This window comes from Aotus nancymaae, unplaced genomic scaffold (genome assembly GCF_030222135.1).
Source record: "Aotus nancymaae isolate 86718 unplaced genomic scaffold, 86718_ANA_hifiasm-v0.15.2.pri h1tg000011l, whole genome shotgun sequence".
Lineage (NCBI taxonomy): Eukaryota > Metazoa > Chordata > Mammalia > Primates > Aotidae > Aotus > Aotus nancymaae.
Window position 1 is genome coordinate 86,350,356 of NW_026988422.1, and position 15,619 is coordinate 86,365,974.

At 47.7% G+C, this 15,619-nt stretch overlaps 1 protein-coding gene across 4 annotated transcripts in view; it reads right to left on the minus strand.

Moving 5' to 3' along the window:
• The window catches only part of CDC42BPB (CDC42 binding protein kinase beta), a 112,434-nt gene extending 97,339 nt beyond the window's left edge, over positions 1-15,095 (minus strand). For 2 of the 4 annotated variants that reach the window (XM_012471198.3, XM_012471197.3), the window contains exon 1: positions 14,538-15,095. In XM_012471198.3, coding sequence (XP_012326621.1) covers positions 14,538-14,712 — 175 coding nt within the window. In that variant the 5' untranslated portion in view covers positions 14,713-15,095. Of the gene's footprint in view, positions 1-13,355; positions 13,475-14,537 lie in introns of those variants that run through there. The other 2 variants (XM_021675233.2, XM_064375241.1) reach the window with 2 other exon arrangements.
• Between the last annotated feature and the right edge of the window lie 524 nt (positions 15,096-15,619).

Below are 15,619 nucleotides of genomic sequence, written 5' to 3' on the forward strand. Positions count from 1 at the left end.
GGAGGCCCAGGTGGGCGGATCACCTGAGGTCAGGAGTTCGAGACCAGCCTGGCCAACATGGTGAAAAACCCCATGTTTACTAAAAATACAAAACTTAGTCAGGCTTGGTGGCTCAGGCCTGTAATCCCAGCTACTCAGGAGACTGAGGCAGAAGAATTGCTTGAACCCAAGAGGCAGAGGTTGCAGTGAGCCAAGATGGTGCCATTGCACTCCAGCCTGGGTGACAGAGTAAGAATCCATCTCAAAAAAAGGTACTTTGGGAGGCCCAGGTGGGCGGATCACCTGAGGTCAGGAGTTCGAGACCAGCCTGGCCAACATGGTGAAAAACCCCATCTTTACTAAAAATACAAAACTTAGTCAGGCTTGGTGGCTCAGGCCTGTAATCCCAGCTACTCAGGAGACTGAGGCAGAAGAATTGCTTGAAGCCAAGAGGCAGAGGTTGCAGTGAGCCAAGATGGTGCCATTGCACTCCAGCCTGGGTGACAGAGTAAGAATCCATCTCAAAAAAAAAAAAAAAAAAAAAAATATATATATATATATATATATACACACACACAAAATAAATAAATATATTTATAGATTTGCTCAGGGCTGGGGTGAGGGTACAGTTGGAGGTGACAGCTAAAGGGTACAGGGTTCCTTTGGAGGTGAAGAAATGTTCTGGAATAAGATAGTGGAGGTGGTTGCACAACTCGATGAATATACTAAAATACATTGACACTCAACTGTACACTTTAAACAGGTAAATTATGCATGAGTTGAATCTTGATAAAGCTGTTACCAAAAATAAAAATAAAAAAACAAGAAAAAAGAAATTATCTGGTAATTGTAAATAGCAGAGAAGCCTTTCTTTTTCACCAAAAAAAAAAAAAAAAAAAAAAAAAAAAACCTGGGAGGCAGGGGTTGAAGTGAGTCAAGATCACAACACTGCACTCCAGCCTGGACAACAGAGCGAGACTCCATCTCAAAAATAATGATAAAACTAAAAATAAATATAAAATCAGCGGTATAATTCAACTTAAAATTTCTCTCATATTGCTGAGAGACATCCAGTTTCTGTTTAAAAACCCTATTATGTCACAAGGATTATCAAAACTTCATAAACACAAATCTTGCTTTTTAAAAAAATACCTCAATATTTGTAGAAGGAAATATATCCAGGCTTATCATTTTGGTTAATAAAACCATGTCAGTGTCTGATGTTTTGAGAAACATTTCTTGTTCTGATACAGTATAATATAAATGCCATCTCTGATACCTTAATTAACTGGTAAAACTGGACATAGGGCATTTCCAGTAACTTCTCCATTTGCTGCTAGTCTGACAGTATTTCTCACATATCTGAAAACAGTTTCATTTTAAAGGTACATACGACTTTTCAAAAATTTGATTTCAAATACTTCGGGTTAGAAAACAAACATCTGGGCCAGGCACGGTGGCTCACATCTGTAATCCCAGCACTTTAGGAGACCCAGGCAGGTGGTAGGCATTCGAGACCAGCCTAACACGGTGAAACTCCACCTCTACTAAAAATATAAAATTAGCCAGGTGTGGTGGCACATGCCTGTAATCCCAGCTACTCGGGAGGCTGAGGCAGGAGAATCACTTGAACCCGAGAGGCAGAGGTTGCAGTGAGCTGAGATCGCGCCACTGCACTCCAGTCTAGGCAACAAAGCAAGAGGGCGTGGTGGCTCATGCCTGTAATCTCAGCACTTTGGGAGGCTGACGCAGGAGGATCCCTTGAGCTCAGGAGCTTGAGACCAGCCTGGCCAAAAAAGGGAGACCCTGTCTCTAAAATACATAAATAAATGTTGAAAAGTAAATTCAGCTCACTGATATAATTTTTTTTTAACAAAATGATAGATTGAATTATTTTAATTCAATTTTTTCACACTAACAAGGGTGAGGTACAACAGAGCAGGAGCCCTGAAATGCTCTTCTGGGTGCTATGGTACGGGAGGTGTATTCACCTTTGCATCTCACTACGTTCTTCGTGTTTTCAGAGAATGATGAGAGGCAAGAATATTTCTTATTCTGCTCTGGTTGATTTTCAATGATTTCCTACATAACAAAGGCTTTGGAGTTAAACACAGCTCTATGACATTCCCAGAAAGATGACGTTTCTACAGGCAATTCCTGAGTCACAAATGCCCAGCTGTGAACATCCCCACATCACATGGTCTCCACAGGGACCCCCGCATCCTCCGCACCCTCCCAGCCACCAGAGTAGGCGGAAGAGCAGGCGCTGTCCAGCCATCCTTTCCCACTTTCAGCACTCCCTTCAGGCACTCCCCACGTCTTCACATTCTTATGAGCCCTTTCTCCTCTCTCTCCTCCAATGCTCATGCAGTTATGAGAGAAAAATCTGCCCTCCCCTCGTCCCATTTCTTCCTTCTACTCAAGGGGGAATCTTTCAAGTAAGTAAGTGTAAGAATACAAACAGCAACATATCCAAATCAAAACAAAGAGGAACTACGCTCTGACTCCATGTAGAGATGAGAGCTCAGGTGCCTCGCACACCTGGAAACCACAGCGGACATAATGACATCACCACAGAGCCTCAAGGACAACGTGAGCTCCAGGAGAACAGGATTTTTTTCTTCACCACTGCAGCACCTAGCACATCTTAAGTCTTTAAAAAATATTTGTTAAGTGAATGACAAGGAATGGCAGCAGACTAGAAATGGCAACACGATTTTGCACAGTGGGAAAAAGCAAATGGACGAGTGGTATCTAATTCAGCAAAGCCAGAAAACCAAAACTTAACTGCGCAGCATGGGCAACAAGGCTGGGGAATTAGAAGAGGCGTTCGTATCTTGGAGGGCCTGAGGGTAATGGGCAGAAAAGAGGACCCACTTCAAGTCTATGGGAGAAGCGGTCAGATCCTCACCCACCAGCCCTCCTCAACCTCAGCCACCTTCCCAGAAACTGACAGCTATGCCCCCAATCCCCACACCCCAAGCAGAAGACTGGAAACTCCTCTCTGGGGAGACTGATAGCCCCAAAATAAAGAATTGTATCACCAACTTCTGATAGTGCCCCTCAAATTGGCAGGGTCCATGCTCTATTTCCTCATGGTGAGACTCAACACTTAAAGTTCACCCATGCATACAGGGAATTTCCAATAAGCCCACTCATAATCATGGAAAGACAGCCAGTAATCATCAGATTTTCAGAGAGAAGCCTCCAACAAAAAGAATGACCAAAGTAGCAAACAGGTGAAAACGTGCAGGAAACAGACAAGACAGGAGGCAGAGGAAATGTCTATACAACAAACACGTGCATGAATCACTAAAACATTAAATAAACATAGAGTAATGTGTTTAAAAAGTATCACCAGGCCGGGCGTGGTGGCTCACGCCTGTAATCCAAGCACTTTGGGAGGCTGAGGCGGGCGGATCACAATGTCAGGAGTTGAAAACCAGTCTGACCAATGTGGTGGAACACCATCTCTACTAAAAATACAAAAAGTAGCTAGGTGTGGTGGCGCACACCTGTAGTCCCAGCTACTGGGGAGGCTGAGGCAGGAGAATCACTTGAACCCAGGGGGCAGAGGTTGCAGTGAGCCGAGTAAGATTTCATCTCAAAACAAAACAAAAATTTGCCTTCATGAAACAGAAGATGTTAAAAACAGGAATACTGAGAAAGAGAACACTTTTTTTTTTTGAGACAGAGTCTCTGTCACCCAGGATGGAGTGCAGTGGTGTAATCTCAGCAACCTCCACCTCCCAGGTTCAAGCGATTCTCCTGCCTCAGCCACCAGAGTAGCTGGGATTACAGGCACCTGCCACCATGCTCAGTTAATTTTTGTATTTTTAGTATAGACGGGGTTTCCCCATGTCGGTCAGGCGGATCTCAAATTCCTCACTTCAGGTGATCCACCTGCCTCGGCCTCCCAAAGTGCTGGGATTACAGGCGTGAGCCACCACAAACCCAGCCAAGAATACTTAAAAATGAAAGATACAATGTCAGAAATAAAAATTCAATGTAAAAACTAGAGCATAAAGTTGATAACCTCTCCTTAAAAAATCAGAACAAGGCTGAGCACAGTGGTTCACACCTGTAATTCCAGCATTTTGGGAAGCTGAGGTAGGCAGATTACATGAGGCAGGAGTTCAAGACCAGTCTGGCCAACATGGTAAAACCCCATCTCTACTAAAAATACAAACACTAGCCAGGCATGGTGGTGCATGCCTGTAATCCCAGCTACTAGGGAAGCTGAGACACAAACGCTTGAACGTGGAAGGTGGAGGTTCAAGCTCAGATTGCACCACCGCACTCCAGCCTGGGCGGCAGACTAAGACTCTCTCTCAAAAAAAAAAAAGAAAAAAGAGGCCAGGAGCGGTGGCTCATGCCTTTAACCCCAGCACTTTGGGAGGCCAAGGCAGGCGGATCATCTGAGCTTGGGAGTTCGGGACCAGCCTGGCCAACATGGTGAAACCCCATCTCTACTAAGAATACAGAAATTAGTCTGGCGTGGTGGCACATGCCTGTAATCCCAGCTACTCAGGAGGCTGACGCAGGAGAATTGCTTGAACCAGGGAGGCGGAGGTTGCAGTGAGCCAAGATCGCACCACTGCGCTCCCGCCTGGGTCACAGAGCAAGACTCCATCTTGGAAAAGAAATAAAATAAGAACGAAAAGATTAAAGCTACAGTATTATCGACAAAAGTCTCCCAGAGCTGAAGGACCCAAGCCTCCCAATCAAAAGACCCATCAAAGAGCATTAGAGATAAACAGAGTTCCCTGAAAGCTTCCAGAGATTTTAAAAAAGAAAAGTTCCACACAGAGAGGTGGAAACCAATGTGGTCTCAGACTTCTCATTACCAGCACTGTCAGTTCAGACAGCAATGGCTCCACATGTTGAAACGTCTGAGGAACAATGACTTCTTATCTGGAGTTCCGCACCCAGGCAAACTGTCATTCGAATGTGCGGGAAGAAAGGGCATTTTCAGACACACCTGGGTCAAAAAATTTACTTCCAATATATTCTTTCTTAGGAAGCTACTAGAAGATTCACTTCACCAAAAGATAAAAGACACAGAATGCAGAAAGGGGAATTCAACAGAGGAGAGAAACACAAAGAATTCCTGCAAGGAATGAAAAGAACTCCGAGGAGGACTGCTCAGTAGCAGGCATGTAGGACACACAGCCCAGGCTGAAACAGAAAGCAGCAGCTCTGGAAGGGATGAAGGTGGTAAGATTACTTGGGGTGTTTAATGGAGGAATTCTAGTTAAAAACCTGGCACTAAATCCACGACTGTATGCTGAAAACCAAGCTAAAGAAAATTCAGCTGGGCGTGGTGGTTCACACCTATAATCCCAGCACTTTGGGAGGCCAATGTGGGTGGATCACTTGAGGTCGGGAGTTCAAGACCAGCCTGGCCAACATGGTGAAACTCCGTCTGTATCAAAAATATAAAAATTAGTCAGGCGTGATGGCAGGTGCCTGCCGGCTACTCGGGAGGCTGAGGCAGGAGAATCACTTGAATCCAGGAGGTGGAGGCTGCAGTGAGCTGAGATCACGCCACTGCACTCCAGCCTGGGCGACAGAGCGAGTCTCCTTAAAAAGAAAAAAAAAATACTCCATGGGATTATTATAAGAAAAAAAAAGAAAAGAAAATTCACTCCAATAACCCAAAAATATTTCCCTTAGTATAACGGTATCTTACGTGGGTAAGCTGTGAAGACAGTTACCTAATAATAAGACACTGAATGTCAATCAAACAAAACCATATAAACATATTTAGAACAGGGAGAAAGAGCAAGGGGTGGATGTGCCTCAGGCAATGAAGGGAGAGAGAACACAGAACAGTTCTAAAGCCTCTTCTACGCAGAAGTCAGCAGATAATGTCCAAAATGGAAAAACCATAAATTAGCAGCATGCTATACAGAAGCATGAAATTTGAGGCAGGCATTGCTAAACACCCACCAATATCCAAGATTTTTCTATAGTAACATCCCACCCCCAGCCTGCCTGGCTGAAGGAGGGTGGTGGGATGGCCGCCGTCTCAGATGGAGGTCTGAGGGTGGGAAAAGGCCGCAGCCCGGAGGCTTCTGGGAGCCAGGCTGTCCAACCAGCACTGACTGCTGACATGTCAACTTCACAAGAGACAGAAATCAACCTGATTTAAGTCACTGTCACTTTGTGCTCCATTACTGGCAGCTAAATGTGATCCTAACTAAAATGATAAGTAGAAACAGGAGTTAAAAGCGGTCATCTGTGGGAAGCTGGAGTGCGAAGCGAGCGGCTGGTAGAGGGACTGCTGTCTTGCATCATTACCCTGTAGTACTGCTTGGGTTCCAAAACTAAGCACATGCATTACATTCATAAAGGTTAAATTATATTTAAACAAAATAACCCCATGGGACATGGTGGGAAGTGCTGTTAACCTCAACTTTTTTTTTTTTTTTTTTTGAGATGGGAGTTTCGCTCTTGTTGCCCAGACTGGAGTGCAATGGCACAACCTCAGCTCACTGCAACCTCCACCTCCCGGGTTCAGGGGATCCTCCTGCCTCAGCCTCCCAAGTAGCTGGGGTAACAGGTACCCCCCACCACACCTGGCTAATCTTTTGTATTTTTAGTAAAGATAGGGTTTCACCATGTTGGCCAGGCTGGTCTCGAACTCCTGACCTTGTAATCCACCTGCCTCAGCCTCCCAAAGTGCTGGGATTACAGGTGTGAGCCACCTCTTCCAGTCATAACCTTAACTTCTAAAACTAAGATTAAATGCGTCTTTTTAGGTCAATTTCAAATTCTAATACTGAATTGTGGATACCAGACTTTTTATCTTAAAAGCAACAGAATATGAAGGCACTGTGGTTCTGGAAAGGCAGAGTGATGAAGACGGAGACTGGTCCGGCAGAGGCATTTAAAACTGCAAGTGGGAAAGGCATTCATTTACGTCTGAGAACCTGAACGCTTCAGCTAGGTCACTAACAATGAGAACAGAAAGAAAATGCTAAAATAAAATAAAGATACTTCTTTATTTATTTACTTATTTTTGAGACAAGAGTCGCCCTCTGTCGTCCAGGCTAGAGTGCAGTGGCTCAATCTCAGCTCACTGCAACCTCTGCCTCCCAGGTTCAAGCAATCCTCCTGCCTCAGACTTCCGAGAAGCGGGGATGACAGTTGCGCGCCACCATGCCCAGCTAATTTTTTTGTATTTTTAGTAGAGACGAGGTTTTGCCACGTTGGCCAAGCTAGTCTTGAACTCCTGACCTCGTGATCTGCTCACCTCGGCCTCCCAAAGTGCTGGGATTACAGGTGTGAGCCACCATGCTGACCAAAAAAAGATATTTGAAATCAGGCACCTGCAAGGTGGCTTGAGGGTGACCACAGTCCTGTGAAGGACAGAAATGCTGATTAGAGGGATGCTCACCCAGAAAGGATTAGGGAAAAGGGAGAGTAAGGAGCCGGCTAGAGGGCAAGCAACGTGACCTCCCCAAATTCCTAACATGGCGGAGCACAGTGGCTCACGCTTGTAATCCCAACATTTGGGAGGGCAAGGTAGGAGGATCACTTGAGCCTGAGTTCAATTCCAGCCTTGGCAACACAGCAAGACCTCGTTTCCTCAAAAAATAAAAAATTAGCCAGGCATAGTGGTGCATGCCTACAACCCCAGCTATTCAGGAGGCTGAGGCTGGAGTACTGCCTGAGCTGGGAGGTCAAGGCTGCAGTGAGTCATGACAGGGCCACTGCACTCCAGCCTAGGTGACAGAGCAAGACTGTCTTGAGGGGAAAAAATAAATTCCTAACAGTTTTCCAACCTATGACTCTGCGATTTTGGAAGTCAGGGGAATCATCACCTAAATTAACACTGGAAATCACCTTACAATAGGTCCCAAGTGTTCTCCAAAGAGGCTCCAATCCAAGGACAGAATTTGAATGTAATTATATCATTCCATTCAAATTTATCTTTGAATTTCTAATTCCTTCCCAAGAAAAACAAAAATCCAAAGTTCCCTTATATTGATTCTTTTTGCAGTTTTAATCTAAAAATAATTTTGTTGCCACGATGACCTAACGATCAATAAAACTAACCAAAAACCTAACCCCCAACACAAATTGTTTAAAATCAAACTGTGAAACTTGACCTTTATCTCCTAGTGTCTAGCCTATTTGCGGGGCAAAAAGGATTACTACACACTGTTCACATTGCCAAAACACTTCTGATTTTAGATTTAAGGGGAGTGTATTTCCCCTCATCCATTCTCATTAATGAAAGCCTTTCTGTGAGCTTCTCACACAAATTTAAGGTAACCAAAACATACTGTCATCCCATAACACTCGAGAATCGAAGAATAAAACAAAGGTGGTCAAGGACTAATGGGTATTATGCTATGTGTTTTGGGATGAGATTACATGGTAACATTATTTCTAGTCTCTTCCAGGAAAAAAAAAAAAAGCTTTCTGTCTCCTTTCGGAGAAAAGCATGTAGTTTCGCTGTATTTAATATAGTTTGGAATTAACAGTCCTGTGTGCCTGCCTGTTTATCCAGCATCACTGATGTCAGCACAAACAGATTTCTAAGGGCACCTGGCTTGGTGACAAGAGGCAGGGCAGAGGCAAGGAGAGGAGCTGTCAACCCTGCAGTACTGTGAGTTCTTTAACTTACGTGCAGTCAAGTGTTTTGCTTGAAGGGCAATTCACTGCACATTTTAAATTTTTTCAGGTACTTCACACAGTAGTATCCAGAAGTGAGAACTATTTCTTAAAAATCCAATTTTATTTCTTTTTTTTTTTTTTTTTTTTTTTTGAGACGGAGTTTCGCTCTCGTTACCCAGGCTGGAGTGCAATGGCGCGATCTCGGCTCACCGCAACCTCCGCCTCCTGGGTTCAGGCAATTCTCCTGCCTCAGCCTCCTGAGTAGCTGGGATTACAGGCACGCGCCACCATGCCCAGCTAATTTTTTTGTATTAGTAGAGACGGGGTTTCACAATGTTGACCAGGATGGTCTCGATCTCTTGACTTCGTGATCCACCTGCCTCGGCCTCCCAAAGTGCTGGGATCACAGGCTTGAGCCACCGCGCCCGGCCCCAATTTTATTTCTTTAAAGTTAGATTTAAGATAGACAACTGCTGTTCACTTTAAAGCCCAACTGTCATGGAAAAAACAGGTTTTTTTGGAGACAGGGTCTTGTTCACCATCTCAGCTCACCGCACCTCTGCCTCCCGGGTTCACGAGATTCTCCTGCCTCGGCCTCCCGAGAAGCTAGGATTACAGGCGCCTGTCACCACATCTGGCTAATTTTCGTATTTTTAGTAGAGACGGGGTTTCGTCATGTTGGCCAAGCTGGTCTCAAATTCCTGACCTCAGGTGATCTGCCTACCTTGCCCTCTCAAAGTGCTGGGATTACAGGTGTGAGCCATTGCGCCTGGCCTGAGGTTTTAAGATAGAAAAGGTAGGGCTGGGTCGTTAACATTTAATGGTTTCAACTGTCCTATCTCATGCTATGATAGTATCAAATAAGATACCATAAAATTTACATTATTTGAATTATGTTCATCTAATTTTTATCATGCAATCCCAACATTTCCCTATAATTCACATCTTTTTTTTCTTTACAGTTTCAGATTCTGCAGAATATAATTCAGATCTTATTCAAAAAACCTATTTCTTAAATCTTTTATTTTAAAAAAGTATTCCCATGTTAGGCAAACATTCTATTCAGAGAAACCATTAAGATAAAATGTATTTGAGCCAGGCACAGTGGCTGTCGTCTGTAATCCCAGCACTTTTTATTATGAGATGTTTAGCACCGTGTCAGGTAAACCTTACTTATTAAATTTGGTGTTGTCACCCCACTCACACCTTGGGCTGGCCATCCCCACACTAACAGCTATGGGCATTCGCATCCATGAAGGAGGATCCTGAGAAGGTACTGTCACACTCATGGTAAGAAAAGCCACAAATGAGGACTCAACCAGAAGACTAGGAGGATTAATTCTATTCATTAGGAGGAAGCACACTGTGAGAGAAGATGCCCGGACTGGGAACTGGAAACCCATGTTCCACCTGTGTGAGGACGGTCCACACCAGCACCAAGCCCTAGGCCTCCCTCCTGGTCTGCAGACCACACAGCGGCCAAAGCAGAGGACCACTGTGGCCTGATGCCCAGGGCCTAGGATTTTGAACATCAGCTCCATCCAAATGCAACACTAGCTGTTATAAATAAGCTGTGGGAAAAGCATTTAACACGAGACAGTATTTGTATGTAACAAAGATGAACAACAACAAATTCACCTCTTTGGGTTGTCCATATTTGTTGCTATTTATTTATGGAAATTGTGAAGTGTTTCATATGCTCTGTTTCAAATGGTATCAAGATACTTTCAAAAACAGCTTAAAGAAATGTACGTGCAAAGCAAGGTATTAGGTCCAAGATTTCATAGAGGAAACCAATCAAACTATAAACAAACTACAGGAAAATTAAAGACAAAAACCGACGATGAAAGTTGAAATGTCTTTTGTCCCATGCAACCACTGTGGCAATAAGAAAATATGAGCCAAAAATCATCATCTTTTATTTATCTATCTATTTATTTATGAGACAGGGTCTAACCCTGTTGCCCAGGCTGGAGTGTAGTGGCATGATCACTGCTCACTACAGCTTTGACCTCCCAGGCTCAAGTGATCCTCCCACCTCAGCCTCCGGAGTAGCTTGGACTACAGGTGCACGCCACCATGCCCAGCTAAGTTTTATATTGTAGAGACTGGGTTTTGTCAGGTTGCCCAGGCTGGTCTTGTCGTCCTGGACACAACCAGTCCTCCACCTTGGCCTCCGAAAGTGCTGGAATTACAGGCATGAGCCACAGCACCAGGCCATGATCTTCCTTTGAAACGTAAAAAGTTTACTACCTAGAGTTTCCAAATTTCCTCAAATATTTCTCATTAAGTCTCCCAATCTGGGCTACATCAGCTACTTTTCTTCCTTAAGTTTCAAGAATTCTCCATAATTGTCACTAGATACCCGGACGGATTTGGGAAGTGGGGAAAGGCTTTCCGAATGACAGGAATCAACAGATCAGAGAGGTTTCAATGTCACTGAGTGGTAAATCCAAAAGCTGAACAGTCCACTGCCTGACAGCCTGCATGGGTTTCCTCAGCAGAAGTAATTCCACTTGGAAGTCAGAGTACCTAATAATGCTCTATCACTTTTTAAAAAAATTATTACTATTTTTTTGAGACAGACTTTTGCTCTTATTGCCCAAGCTAGAGTGCAGTGGCGCAATCTCAACTCACCGCAACCTCTGCCTCCCAGGTTCAAGCGAATTCTCTTGCCTCAGCCTCCCAAGTAGCTGGGATTACTGGCATGCACCACCACACCTGGCTAATTTTGTATTTTTAGTAGAGATGGGGTTTCTCCATGTTGGTCAGGCTGGTCTCAAACTCCCGACCTCAGGTGATCTGCCCACCTTGGCCTCCCAAAGTGCTGGGATTACAGGTGTGAGCCACCGTGCCCGGCCAAGTTTTGTTTAAAAAGACTATTCTGTACGCCTGTAATCCCAGCACTTTGGGAGGCGGAGGCGGGTGGATCACGAGGTCAAGAGATCAAGACCATCCTGGTCAACATGGTGAAACCCCGTCTCTACTCAAAATACAGAAAATTAGCTGGGCATGGTGGCGTGTGCCTGTAATCCCAGCTGCTCAGGAGGCTGAGGCAGGAGAATAGCCTGAACTCAGGAGGTGGAGGTTGCGGTGAGCCGAGATCGGGCCACTGCACTCCAGTCTAACAAGAGCGAAACTCCGTCTCAAAAAAAAAAACAACAAAAACACGATTCTGTGCTTTCCAATCGAAACAACTAGGCAATTCCAAGCAACATTAAATAGTGATTGCACACGTATCAACTAGAAATACACCACTTCAGAATTACAATGATGTATATGTTAACATAAATGAATTTAAAATACTTGTAAAATATATTGATATTTCATTAAACACCACTTTTTAAGTCCTTTTTTTTGTTTTGTTTTGTTTTGTTTTTTGAGATGGAGTTTCGCTCTTGTTACCCAGGCTGGAGTGCAATGGCGCAATCTCAGCTCACCGCAACCTCCGCCTCCCGGGTTCAGGCAATTCTCCTGCCTCAGCCTCCTGAGTAGCTGGGATTACAGGCACGCACCACCATGCCCAGCTAATTTTTTGTATTTTTAGTAGAGACGGGGTTTCACCATGTTGACCAGGATGGTCTCGATCTCTTGACCTCGTGATCCACCCGCCTCGGTCTCCCAAAGTGCTGGGATTACAGGCGTGAGCCACCGCGCCCAGCCCCGTTTTTAACTATAATTGAAAATTTATACTTTTGTGCAAACTGAGTTAAGAGAATACTGTAGTTTATTTGTAATCACAATTTCCAAAGAGTCAGAATACAACTTTGAAAATATGTCTGTGTTACAGCATGCAGTTCCTGTTTAGATTTAGAAGGTCAGATCTCATAAAATATGACCTCCACACATGCTGAGAAGAGCTTCCTCCAGGGAAGCCCAGCAGTAATATCTGGCGGAGAGAGGTGGCTACATAATGGCCCACAGGGCCCCAGCCCTCAGAATAATCTTCTCCTAGGTCCCAGGCCAGAGGCCAATGGGACCACACCTTTCCAGCAAAACCAACTTTCCCTCTGCTTCCTCCTCCCAGTCACACTCACAGGTGGTGCACCAAATTGAACCTGACACTGGAACTGTGTGGGTTTGAAGACTGAGTGATGAGAAAGGAATGGTAAAAATGGCTGGTGCAGTGGTTCACGCCTATAATCCCAGCACTTTGGGAGGCCGAAGCAGGTGGATCACCTGAGGTCAAGAGTTGGAGACCAGCCTGACCAACGTGGTGAAACCTCGTACCTACTAAAATTACAGAAATTAGCCGGGCATGGTAGCGCGTGCCTGTAGTCCCAGCTACTCGGGAGGCTGAGGCAAAATTATTTGAACCTGGGAGGTGGTGTTTGCAGTGAGCCAAGATTGCACCACTGCTCTCCAGTCTGGGCGACAGAGCAAGACTCTACCTCAAAGAAAAAAAGAAAAAAGGAAAGGAAAGGTAAACAGAATATTCAGACTTTAACATGCACCAAAGACCTCACTTTCAAAGCAATGGTGAAGTCAATTTTCAGTTGGAAATCATGTCACCGACAAAGGGCGACAGAAAGCAAATACTCTTAATTTACTGATCCTGTAAGCAATCAAGAACGGCGGTTCCCACGGAAATAAAGCATCACAGGCTGTTCTGGATCTCAGGGCCTCTTTTACTGCTGCTCTCACAAGATACCGTTAACATTTCACTACAGAGCAACCCAACAGAAACCCTCTAAAGAATACTGCAACTTAAGTTTTAATTTGTAAACAAAATTCCAAATTCCAGTTACCAATCTGGCAGAGTAGGAGGCCTCACTCTGGAACCCGTTCATTTGTTTCTTCGTGTAAACATCAGCTTTATCAGCTCCAAAGATTAGAAATCACTGGTTCGAACTGAAGAGTCGTAGCCCAGTGACGCACATGACCCAAGGATAAGGTTTTCATAGGTCTGGCCTGCACATAGCATTTCCCCCTCCTGCTCCGTGGTTTTAGGTGAGACAGTCTGAGGGTGTTAACAGGACACCGCTGTTCGCGAGATGAAGTATTAAGAGTTGCACTCTACACTTTCACCTGTCTTTAGGACCCTAATTATCGTTAAATGGTTTCATCAAATATTTGTCCTAAAAAAGCATAATAAAACCAATGATTAAAACATTACAGATCCCAAACGAACTAGAGAAGGCATGCAAAAATCAGATGAGAAACTTTTTAGGTGACAGCTCCAGCTACCCCTCCAAATATCACAAAAGTCTGGCAGAACTAGAATTTAAAAAAAAGAAAAAGAAAGTCCTCTTGCTTGGTTTATTTAAAATAAAACTTTAACCTTAAAATTCTCTTGAAGGTGTTACAGCAAAGGGGGTGTTCAGGCTCTGGCCAACAAGGAGATGGAGGCAGGCTGTCACCTAGGCAGTCGTTAGAGTTGGGCTCCCTGGGGATCCAAGGGGGTCCCACGGGGCAGTGGGCAAGGCAGACCCAGAAAGCACACCCAGCTGCCCCCGCAACCCAGAGGAGCGTGGGGTGGGGAAAGAAACTAACTCCACGCCGCCTCTGGACCCCAAAGGCGAGGTGCGGGGGCGGGGGCGGATATCCCAGGGAGTGCTGCAGGAAATGATATCCAGACTCGGAGGGTGGATCTAGGAAGCGGCCAGGGCGAGGGCCCGGCGGGGGGGAGGGGGTGGGAGTGGGAACGAAGGATGTGGCTCCGAGGGGCAGGATGAGGGGGCGGGACGACCGAACGCGGATGTCGAGACCGCGGAGGGGAAAGAGGGATGAAGAGCAAACAGAGGGACGAGGGCGCACGGAGCGGCTGGAGAGAGATGGGCAGCGGGCCTGGGGGGGCTGCCGGGGTGAGAGGAGGCGAAGCCTACCGGCTGAGCGCAGGATCCGCCCGGGCGGGGAAGGGCGGGCGAGGCGGGCGAGGCGGGCGCGGGGGTCGCGGGGTCGCGGGTCCGGCCCTGCCGGCGCGCACTTACCCCACTCCAGGAACTCGGCCACGTACTTGTCGCGGCGCAGGGCCGAGTGGCTGCACTCGGTGTACAGGCAGACGAGCACGTCCAGCAGCGTCTCCACGCTCAGGGCGCTCTCGTTGCGCCACGGCCCGTCCAGGAGCAGCTGCTCCAGCTTCTTGAGCCGCACCTTGGCCGACATGGTGCCGCGCGGCCCGCTCCCGACGCGCCGGCCTCTCGCCGCCCGCTCGGCCAGTCCGTCAGGGCGCGTCCTCGGGGGCCCGGCGGCCGCGAGCCCCGGAAGCTGCGGCGTCTCCTCGCCGCCCCGTCCGCGTCGTCGCGCCCCGGCCTAGGCCGACATCTTGGGCTCCGTCTCGGCGGCGAAGAGTCTGGGGCGCCGGGCCCCGCGGGTCCATGGGCCGCTCTCCTCCCCTCGGCGCCGCCGCCCTCCCTGTCTGGGCGGCCCGCCCCCGCCGCCCGCCGCCCTCAGCCCCGCCCGCGGCCGCGCCCTCCCCGCCGCCGCCGCCGCAGACCAGGAGCGGCGAGGAGCTGAGCGCTGCGCAAGCCCGGCCGGCGCCCGAGCCCCGACCCCAGCCCCGACCCGGCGGCCCAGCCCCGCGGCCCGCAGCCAACCAGGGCGCGGCCAGTATGGGCGCAGCCAACCACGGCGGTGCCGGCCGCCGCCGCGCTGACCTCAGCGCGCCGCCCCGCCCCGCTCCCGGCTCCCAGCTCCCGGCGGGCTCGGGCCTCGCCGCTTGCCGTAGGGAGCCGGGATGCTGGGAAGGCAGGGCCGAGCCCGGGGCGCGGGGCGGGGCGGGGCGGGGCGAGTGCGCTGCCGAGATTGCGGGGACCGCGCGTGCGCAGAGCGCGCCCGGGGGGCGGGGCGGGGCGGGGCGTGTGCGCCTACACCTCGCGGGTCCGGGGGCCGAAGACGACCCGGAAGCCCGGAGAAGCAGAGTCGCGATCCCAGGCCATCGAGGCCCGTCCCACAGATCCCGTGGGCCTTGCTGCCTGCGGGGCTTCGGGCCCGCCCGTCCGAGGTGGGCGTCGAGGGCCGCCCGTCCGGCGCAGCTCTGATGGCCTCAGCGGGGTGCGGGCTTTTTAAAACG